General features: G+C 39.8%; 1 protein-coding gene across 21 annotated transcripts in view; it reads right to left on the reverse strand.

Annotated features, from left to right (window-relative positions):
* PDE4D (phosphodiesterase 4D) overlaps positions 1-11,323 on the reverse strand; it is a 739,244-nt gene that overhangs the window by 193,673 nt on the left and 534,248 nt on the right. For all 21 annotated transcript variants that reach the window (XR_008618059.1, XM_055086564.1, XM_055086565.1 and 18 more), the window contains one exon: positions 9,773-9,822. Coding sequence is in view for 20 of the 21 variants with exons in the window: in XM_055086564.1 (XP_054942539.1) it covers positions 9,773-9,822 (50 nt within the window). In the remaining variant the exon portion in view is untranslated. The remainder of the gene's footprint in view (positions 1-9,772; positions 9,823-11,323) is intronic.

Here is an 11,323-nt window from a genome sequence, read left to right on the forward strand (position 1 = left end):
GTGTGTGTGTGTGTGTGTGTGTGTGTACTTATTCCATATATTGCTGAGAATATCACTCTAACGATGTGACACTCTGTCTTGGAACTGCTTTCAGAGTCCACATTATACTTCTCTCAAATGCCTCAAAATTGTCTCATCCCTTGGAGTGGCTACATTTTTAGAATTAGTCTTATTCAGGCTAATCTGATATCTTATTTGGTGACTAAGGTTGGTAATCATATTGGAAATAATATTTTTGGTCAAAAGTGAAGCATGACGACAGTAAACCAATAAGATGGCTTTTTCTTGTATGGCCTGTAAACTGTCTCTAAAGCCATTCCCCCAATGCTTTTCTCAATGGCAGCAGGGCGAAAAAAGTGTACGGTGTACAAAGATGATGACTTTGAGGGTCAGCGTGAATGGCACAACCAGACACTGTGACAAAATATTTACATGGATTGTCCTGTATGTTCCTCAAAATCAGGAAAGTATTATCACAATTATTATTGTTGTTGTTATTATTATTATTATTATTATTGCAGTACGCGGGCCTCTGACTGCTGTGGCCTCTCCCGTTGCGGAGCACAGGCTCCGGACACGCAGGCTCAGCGGCCATGGCTCACGGGCCCAGCCGCTCCGCGGCACGTGGGATCCTCCCGGACTGGGGCACGAACCCGCGTCCCCTGCATCGGCAGGCGGATTCTCAACGACCCAAATGAATTTTCATTTTTTTGCCCTACCACAGTCTTGTATTTGAGTGTGCCCAGGGGAATATTTTTTAAGGCATACATGGGTGGGAAGCCCTTTGTGGATAAAGGGAGTGACTTAAGAATGCAGCTTTTGTTGTTTCTTTCTCTCTCTCTCTCTTTCTTTCTTTTTTTTTTTAAAGGAGACTTGGTACAGTGTGTGAGAAGACAAAAAGAATACGGTTACTAAACATAACATTTCCCAAACTCACTCCCACCCTCATACGCAAACACGGACATGATACTTCATTTTCTTCTAGGAGAGGGGCAAGCTGGCCTAATTAAAATTTGTATACATTTGGAGAGATAACAGGGATGATGGTCCAGCTGATGATGACCATGATGACGAGGATGGCACAGATAATAATGTCACCTTGTATTTCCTTTGCTGATAGCAAAGCACCTCACACATAGTATATCTTGTTTATCCTAGGCTGCATTGTTTGTTGGATGGGGGGTGTGGGTGTCACTATATACATTTTCCAGAAAGACAATGATTTTCCAACAACTTTCCAGCAACGCAATGTCAACACTGTCCAGAGCAGCACTCTTGCCTACTTCATTCAGTATCCAATTATTCTCCCAAATTTGGCTGATTCGTTAATTTGGAGCACTTGTTAAGAATATAGATCCTGAGCCTTATCCCAAAGATTTTGTTCTGCACTGTCTTGGAACCTGTTTTTTCGTGTTTACTTTCCAGGATCCCTTGGGGGTTCCTTAGATCAGGCAAGTTTGGGAAATGTTGCATTTTTCTAACTTGAGGTGGTGAGGAAGGGATACAGGCTGAAGGGGACTTTGGTGACTTTAATGCCTCTATTTTCATGGTAGCTTTTCTGATCGATTGGAGGATAAGAGAACTGTCTTGTCATAAGCTCAATAACCACCATGAGTGCTGCCCTATCCAAGGCATATCATTATCTGAAAATACAGTGAATGCTCACTGGGGCACAATAATATTGAAAGATCATTTGGCAGTGTCTCATTAGTACCTTTTCTAGTGAGGAGAGGCAAACAGAAAACTGATCTGAGAGAAACTTACAAGTTTGTCACCAGATTCTATGTAAAATGGGCCTTTGCTAGTTACCAGTCAACATCCAAAAATGTCTTAAATTAAATACAATATACATAATTAAAATACATGAAATGTGTGCCTATTGCTTACTTAGAACTTTAACATATATTCTTTTTTTTTTTTCAGGCCCAGCGGCCATGGCTCACGGGCCCAGCCGCTCCGCGGCATGTGGGATCTTCCCAGACCGGGGCGCGAACCCGGTTCCCCCGCATCGGCAGGCGGACGCGCAACCACTGCGCCACCAGGGAAGCCCAACATATATTCTTTAAATTAGGTGCATTTTTCTACATTATAAAATTTTTCTCGTGAATAAGTTATTTAAATTTTTAAATTAAATACAATATACATAATTAAAATACATGAAATGTGTGCCTATTGCTTACTTAGAACTTTAACATATATTCTTTAAATTAGGTGCATTTTTCTACATTATAAAATTTTTCTCATGAATAAATTATTTAAATTTTTTTATTATGGAATTATTGATACTTAAATAGAACTCACATATTATTTAGCACTTGGGTTGTTTTCAGTCTCTTGTACAAATGCACAATGCTGTGATGAACACCTGTGTGTATGGCTTCGTTTTTCTCTTCTTTTCCCTCACTTCTCAATCTAATCACCCACCAAGCTTTCTCAACTCTCTGAAAAGACTTGTGAATCCATTTCCTCATCTCCACCCCCAACACCACCACCCCAGTTCAGATCCACACGATCTTCAGTGGGTACTTGGCCTGTAACGGCCGTTGGATGAGTATGAGGCTGCCGCTAGTCTCTCTTCCTTTCAATCTGTTTTCTATGCAGCTTCCAACATTGTCATTCTAACATATATACTTGTTCATCTGCTTAGAAATGACTGATGATTTTCCATTGCCCGTAAAATATAGTCCACTCTTATTTACACTGACTTCTAATGCTCTTCATGCTACTGCCTTAATCTACTCTTGGAGATCATGTTCTGTTGCTCCCATACACTTTCAACTCTTTCTGTTCTTTACTGTCCCCAGTCCCCTGAGCTGAACCAGCACTCACTGCTGTTGGTCCCTTGGCATGAGGTGTTCTCTTTCTAACCATGTGGAGAACTCCACCTTCTTCTAAGTTCAGCAGGGAGCTTCCCCTAGGTAGAATCACTTGCCCTCTCCTTCAAATACATATACGTATTTGAATTTGCTTCAGTCGTGGCACTTAGCTTGTTAATTATTCATGGTTCTGTTTGGTGTCCCCACGTGACTTCCTTGAAGCCAGTAGTCACCTTTTACTCATCTTTTTTATTTCCAACACCTACCTTATTGCATGCCACATATAAGGTACACAGAAAATATCTGTTGACCAAATGTATAATAAAGATAATAGTAATAACAATAATAAAATTGAAGCAATAATGATAGTTAACATTTGTTGAGTACATTCTGGGTACCAAGCACTATGCTAATCACTGACTTAGAATTTACTGATTAGAAAATGAAGACTTAGAAAATTTAAGTAAACTGACCAAGATTACATAGCTAGTAAGAGGAAAGTTGGGTTCTCAATCTATATGGTTTCACTCATAACGTTTTTGCTGTTCTGACTCAATGAATACGCAGTTTTGTTTAACTGTTTCAATTAAAGTTATAACAAAATACCCAGAGCAGATATTCAGGCAATACAGTTACAATTAAATTATATTTTCCCATGATTGTGACATTTACTTGTTTTCTTACTGTTTAGAAAACCAAATATAACTTTAACCAATTCCTGGTCAAAAAGTGATTGTCAGGCCTGGTCTTTTTACAAATTAATAGAGATGACTCTACTTATTTAGTGAAAGTATAAGAAGGCAAAACAAGTTAGCCTATAAGGAAGAAAACAGCCTTTGACCCCTCTGAAAGATCATAAATTTAAGTAACAAGTAGTCATACTCCATGCACTTAAGCAAATCTTTTAGTTCAATGTTTTTCCCGGAGAGGTCTTTTTAATGTGGGGATTTTTGTAAAAGTAAACTCCTCTGGCTCAAAAAATTTAGAATACTCCACATTCATCAGATGTGTTAAATGTAAAAGTAAAACAAGCAAAAAACTCCCCACAAAAGCCAATGTCTAACACTCACATACACAATTTTTATTAATTTTTTATTAAAGCTATTAAACATAATGTGTACTCAGCATTCTTCAATCACATTCCTAAAAGAGCTTACTGCGCACTCATTCTCTGCAATCATTAAAGTGTTGCCACAATCTTTGCTCTTGTTAAAAGAAAGGAGAAAAAGAGCTGCATGATGAAGCTAGTGCCTGCTAGTGGCTGATGAGGAGGGTGAGACTTCCAGGGCAACGGCTGAGTCTTCGTCCTCCTCCCACACTCGCTGCCCTAACATACATTTTTAGTTCGATGTCCCCTCAGCCCTTACATGTTGCTCTCACTGAGGTCTCTTTTGCCTTCTTTAGCGGCTCCTGCTTCCAACTACTATCTGTTTTATATATATATATATATATATATATATATATATATCTTTTTTTTCTTTTCACGTTATGTACACTAGTTGTTTTTATTACACACACACGTGTTAAATGTAAAAGTAAAACAAGCAAAAAACTCCCCACAAAAGCCAATGTCTAACACTCACATACACAATTTTTATTAATTTTTTATTAAAGCTATTAAACATAATGTGTACTCAGCATTCTTCAATCACATTCCTAAAAGAGCTTACTGCGCACTCATTCTCTGCAATCATTAAAGTGTTGCCACAATCTTTGCTCTTGTTAAAAGAAAGGAGAAAAAGAGCTGCATGATGAAGCTAGTGCCTGCTAGTGGCTGATGAGGAGGGTGAGACTTCCAGGGCAACGGCTGAGTCTTCGTCCTCCTCCCACACTCGCTGCCCTAACATACATTTTTAGTTCGATGTCCCCTCAGCCCTTACATGTTGCTCTCACTGAGGTCTCTTTTGCCTTCTTTAGCGGCTCCTGCTTCCAACTACTATCTGTTTTATATATATATATATATATTTTTTTTTCTTTTCACGTTATGTACACTAGTTGTTTTTATTACACACACACACACACACACACACACACACACGCGCGTGCGCGCGCACGCGCAGATTTAAAAGGCAAAACCTACATAAGTCACTAGCATTGCTATTGTCACATAAAGTAGTTGTTTAGTTTCCTTTCTTTAGTGGCACAAAGTGTTAAATGATTAGTCCCGGTAATAACAAAATAACTCTTCCAGTTAAAAATCTGTGCTATTTTTTTTTTCTTCAATGGATTTTAGAAACTGCTTTGTGCTTTAGAAGAACAATAAACAAACAAGAGTAAGTGTCTTACTGTATTCTGACTAACTAGTGTATTTGGATAGTTTACTTTTTAAATCCTCTGCTTACCAACTGATTAAATTCTATTGAAAATGCACTCTTTTTTTTTTTTTTTAAGGAGTTAGGAATATTCAGGGTAAAAAATATGAGTGGAGATATACCAAAATTTTTTTTGGACTAAAACTACTTTTGCGTTATTTTACCCTTGTCCCTGCACTCCCTCTACAGGTAAAGAGTAGGCAATTGTACTAGTTTTATTGCATGGATAGAAGTTGTATTTTCTCCTTAGTCTGCCAATCTTTACTTATCTGAGGGCCTCTAAGATATAAGCTGTGGATATAATAAAAATAGCTCTAAATACAAAGACCTGTCCAGTGAGAAATCGGGACAGGATATTTTCAAATTTTGGGGTCCATATACAAAGAAAATCCAATGTTATATCTATTACCCAGAAATCAATATCCTGTAAGATTTCTTTTACTTTCTCCAAAACATATACTTCCATGGTGGGTCTGAAGGCTACCCTAATTTGATGGATAATTTTATAGGGTTATGTATAAGAAGGACCCTAGACTTGGCAAAAAGGAGTCCTGCATTTATTCCTGGCCCTGCCTCTAAGTAGCATTTTCTCTCACTAGGTCTCAGTTTTCTCATCTTTAAAATAGAGAAGTTTAAATACATTTTCTCTCAGTTACATTCTCACATGAAAATCCTCAGTTTAAATATGATTAAATAAAGGGACGGAAAATATGGAAATAACAAACATTGTAAAGTGATATCGTGGAGACGTGACAAGGTCTCATGAGATGGCCACAGAACTCTTTTCGTGAGTGAACATCATTTGAAAATGAAATGCTCAAGAGAACCAATTGTGCCCCCAAAGACGTGGCTCTACACCAAACCCAGGGCTCAAGGTCACAACGCAGGTATGGCTTGGGCAGCTCTGACTCTTTGCTGCCCTCTCATGTTTCAACACACTCTTTAGTTCTGCTCTTCATCATCCGCTAAGGACCTATGCATGTGAGCGTTGCACTAAGTATAGGGATTCCTAAAAATGCCCCATCATTACTGTCTGCAAACAAAATCATAAATGAAGTGCACGAGTAAAGCCGACACATCATCAAGGTCCTCCTCCTCTACGCTACCCGTTTTTAAAATAGCTTTAGGAACAACAACAAAATGTCAGGCATGGAGGAGGGTTGTGGGAAGAAACACTTGGTGAGTTACTCATGACAGGCTTCTGTTCCTCATCTAACTTACCTCCTTGAATTCCTGCAACAGCACTGAGAGGAAATCCTATCTCCATTCTTCAAACGAGGGAATAAAGTGAACGAGAGAGACAGTGTTTGCACTCAGGCCCCAAATGCCACACACCCGTCTTTTGGTTATATCACACTAAAGAACAAAGAGCCATTTAGCAGGAAGGCTCTTTTCTAAATGCACATTTGGAAGCTTTATTTTTTTAAAAATTGTTAAATCGTTGTAGAGCTATGTATTTACCTATTATGTATAGAAATAAAATCTGGCAACTAACTAACATGCCTTAGCCCTAATGACATAAAATCAAACTTTCCTGGCTTTAATACATGTCAAATGGAATAACCTCTAAGGGGGAAAAGAGTAGTCTAAGTTCTATGGGGGCAAGTTTGAGAAGGTGTAGTGCGACAGAGAGAGAGAGAGTTAAAGTTCTCAACTCTTCTTTTATAAAACTCAAGAAGTTGACTTATGGAGAGTTAATTTTCTGTCTTCAAAGTTCTGGGACTCAAAAATAAGTTCTTCAACTTTGAAAATAATCCTGAACAATAGTTTATCATCCACACCACAAAGGCACCAATGCCTGTGGCTGTGACGAGAGGTCGGGATACAGTGCTGGGAGCATTTAGAGGCCCCACTTATAACAGGCACAAAGGAAGTGTGTGCATTTTGACCATTGTGGGGGGGATCCATAACTTTTAGTCCTATGACCTTGCCAGTTTGTCTTTCACTCTTCCCTTTCCTTTTCTCATCTCTCTGGCCTGTTCTTCCCATCACCCCTAGTTACATACAGCATGAATCCTAAAAACAAAAACCAATAAAAACAACAACAAAGCAAAATAAAATGATGCACGAGTGCTTACTCTAGGCTAAGAGCATTGTACAAATGAACTCATTTATTTAGCAATAACTGTATGAAGTATGATCGCTGTTTTGTAAATGGGAAAACAGGCAGGGATAGACTATGTAACCTGCCCAGAGCCACACACCTATCATGATAGAACATGGCTTGGATACTGGACATGCAGAGCAGCTCCCCGCCCCCTGCCCCCCAATTCCAGGAGCGCGCTGTCAGTGATGTTCTATGGAGCTGCCCTCCAGAGGCGCCTGGCACTGTCCACCACAGCGGCCTTTCGGACCAAACATGAACTTACCTGCATACTACGCTGTTCCTCTAGAACCTAAGAAAAATTTCTAAGAAGGCCAAGCTCCTCTTCAAGCGTGCCCCACTGACTCTTTTTAACACTCTTCTCCACTTCACTCGCTTGCCAGGGAGCAAACTAGGAGTTAAGTCCTGAGCAGTCAGCCGCTGAGGGCAGGAATTCACAAGCACCACCTTTTCTGTATGTCTGAAGTCTTCCATCGAAGTCTCAACCACTACTGTTTTTTCATGATTTATGGTTTTGAGGGCATACTTTTTCAGAATGAGCTCAGAGAGAGGAATGTCCCTTGCTGTTGCCCTCATTCCCTCACCCCCTCAGCTGACTTTTTCACCTTGGTTTGCTATTCTTGGGCAAGGAAAAAGGCTTCCATTCACAAGTCATTTAATTTCCTGTTGTGCTTTGGGATGAACACAGCCGCACAAAGCCCTTAATGACAGTTAATTCGTTTCCCTTCCTCAGTAAGATATTTCTAGAGCCCCACCGTCCCCAGCCCTCAGGTCAAGATCATGTGGGTACAAATGAGGCCATATCAGCCCAGATTTCTGTGGCTCACGGTCCCCACTGCTATTGCTTCCGGGCCTCAGCACGACGTGAAATTTCTGGGAGCTTCGACGGGGCCTCTCATATGTGTTCAAGACCAAGTCTGTGCCCTCTGAGTGCAGCTACTCCTTCTTTAATCAGTGCCAGACATTGGCCAGGGTGGCCGGACGGCCGCCCTGACCACGGAGCACCCACCACCTCTTGGTGGACACAGCAGCCTCCACTGGTACCTGCGGCTGCTCTTCTGGTAGGATGCTCTGTGGGGCTGGCTCATATGTGACCTCAAGCTACAAGCTTTCAGGGACCAAACTAGCACTGAGTTCTGCACAAACTGGGATGTCAGAGGAGTCTTACTTATTGCAAAGATAAAGGGGGTGACGGTCTCCCTCTTTATATGGGTCAGGTCTAGAGCTGGGAGCAGGGCTGGGGACCAGGTTCCATGTGGTCTCTCTCATTAGAGGCCCCAGATAGATTTGGGCTCTTTCACATTAAACTGGGGTTTCTGAAGAAGAAATCTGTTTCTCGAAGAACTTACTTCAATCTGTAGGAATTTCAATTATTGTTCATCTCTTGACCAATGCCAAGAAGAAAATGGGTAAACCAGACATAAGACTATGAAATGCCAGTTGAAAATCATCACCAATAAGATCTTGAAAGATACACGTGGAAAAGAGAACCAATAATGTAATAGTCAATGGAACACAAGTCCCATGCAAAAGGCATTCAAGAAAGACCAACATTAACTGCTGTCCCAGAATCACTTTGATGTGGTGACCACAAAGGAGCCCAGATGAAAGGTCCTGACTGGACATGATGAAGTTAACTTTCAAGCAAAGGAGAGTCACTAATAATGTAATAATGAGCTCCTCTTCATATTATGAGCTGGAGTCCCAGGAAGACACTTGAATCAAGTGAAGTATTTATTGGTCTAGTTTGGAGAATATGTTAATTGTCTTCTGGTAATAATTTTAGAAAACATGGGTTTTCTTCTCCAGGCAATTATTTTAATGAATCAATTGGGGTTTCAAGAAATGATCAAATGAGTTCAATTTGGTTTCAGGTTTAGCAAAATGAGATCATCTGTTCTGTTTTTGGTTCAGCTGAGGTCAAGCCCCATGTCTAAAATAGACTAATAGGAATCAGAGTAATTTTATTCTTCTGACCTCTACGCCCCTCATCCTTCCATCCACTTCTCTTCCCCAAACATCTGTTCTTTTGATCTCATTGAACTTTTCTGTATTGTAAAATTACTTCTTCTCTCCTCTCCCAGACTGAATTTAATCTCAACTCTCTGGGTCCAAATCAGGAGTACTGGAATGGTGTTCCTTCCTACACACAACTGGGAAATTCATTAACCAAGAAGGTACCTTTCATTAAACCAAGCTACCGTATATCAACATCATGCTGATAACACAAGCTCGGAAACACGGTCAGCATTTCGAAGGTAATGCTATCTCTCAAAATACAAATGCCCAGAGCAACACTCAACCGAGTAAGAGCAAAAATTTAACTTGTTTTAAAAAAAATGGCACATCAGTTAAGTTTTTCCAATAGGTTAAATGGACAGCTTGTGAGATCAGTGAGAGAAATGATAATATAGAGAAGAAAGGATTAATTTCTTAAAGATTTTAGAATTGCAGAAAAAATTGGTGCTAATAAGGCTGAATCTTGGAAAATGTGCTTTTTTCCAAGATGTGAGAAGAATCATCTCCCAGGTCCTTCTTACCTGTTAGGGTGGCTTTGTTGATGGATGGTTGGTTGCACATGGGTGATCTTCTGACAAAGAGAGAAAAATACAGAGCTGTAAATATGTGATACTTTGTTGGTCTGAGGACTCTCTGAGTCATTTCAGATATGCCAGTTAAATTTAAGGATTATTTTTAAGTTAGGACATGCAAATGAAGATTTCTTTCAGACTAGCCAGTCAAGTTCCTACGTACCCTTTGTACTATAGTTCAGATCACGTGTCCAAAAAAAAGCTAAATCACACGGTGATAGACTTTGGGGTAAATAAAGACGATGTAAATGTCACAGAGATAAGAGAGAAGAGGAAGTCCTTATTGATTGACCGTATTCAAGTAAGCCAGGGCTTACAGAGCAAACATAGACTTTCTGAACTTGAAAAAGCAGTCAGTCTACAATTGGTTTCTCTAATACAGTGTTAAGAAACTTTTATTTTTGGCATAAATTCTCATGATTGCCTATACATTATCAGAAGTGAATGACTCCTTGTAAACTATATTGCACTTTGAGAAGCTACTATACTTCAACTTTTTCCTTTCTATTTTCTTATATTAAGAAACATCTCTGATCCATTTGTTAGAGAGGTATATTAACGATGGGTCCAAATAGATGCTACAGAGACTTTAGAAACACTATAAACTAAAGGTACTTAAATCACTTCTATTTTGTATTCTCTAATTTTTCAGATGTTGGTGAAGTTTCACACCATGATTATAAACCCCTTGGGGTAAAAAAAAAACAACAAAAAAACACCCCATGCTATTTGATTAACTTGTATTCCCTGCAGAGCCCAGCACAATGTATCCACTGCTTAATCAATTATGTTGAAGAAAATATCATTTACGGAATCTCCATTAAATTTTTTTGAAATGTAACCTTATAAAGTTTTTACTTACAATTGAAAGCTCTTAAAATTAGTGATCTTTAAGAAAATTTTAGAAAATAGATACATTCAAGGGTGTCTGAAAAACGTTTGTTTTCATTTCTGGGGGTTGTTTGTTTTGGTACTTCTAGTAGTGGTTAACACTTAATAAGGACTTATTGTGTGTCCCACGCTGTGCTAAATGAGCACCTTAGATGAATTATCTCATTTAATCCCTCATAACAAACCTTAAGGCAGGCAGACTCATGGTTCCCATTTTACCAATGAGGAAAACACAAGCTTTGGAAATTTAAATCACTTTTTCAAAGTAAGAAAGCTGAGATTTGAACTAAAGCAATGTGATTCTAGGGCCTGCACTCTGCTATGTTGCCTTATTTTTAGGCTGCTTTCGTGGAACCTGTGCAGATGGCAGGTTCCTGCAGAGCCCTGGTCCAATCTGCCTTCCTGAGATGATGAATCTCTTAGCAGGGCTGGAAGATAGATACATGGGGAAAGCAGTCTGGTACTTTTTTTTTTTTTTTTTTTTGCGGTACGCGGGCCTCTCACTGTTACGGCCTCTCGCGTTGCGGAGCACAGGCTCCGGACGCGCAGGCTCAGCGGCCATTGGCTCACGGGCCCAGCCGCTCCGCGGCATGTGGGATCTTCCCGGAC

This window comes from Physeter macrocephalus, chromosome 8 (assembly GCF_002837175.3).
Source record: "Physeter macrocephalus isolate SW-GA chromosome 8, ASM283717v5, whole genome shotgun sequence".
Lineage (NCBI taxonomy): Eukaryota > Metazoa > Chordata > Mammalia > Artiodactyla > Physeteridae > Physeter > Physeter macrocephalus.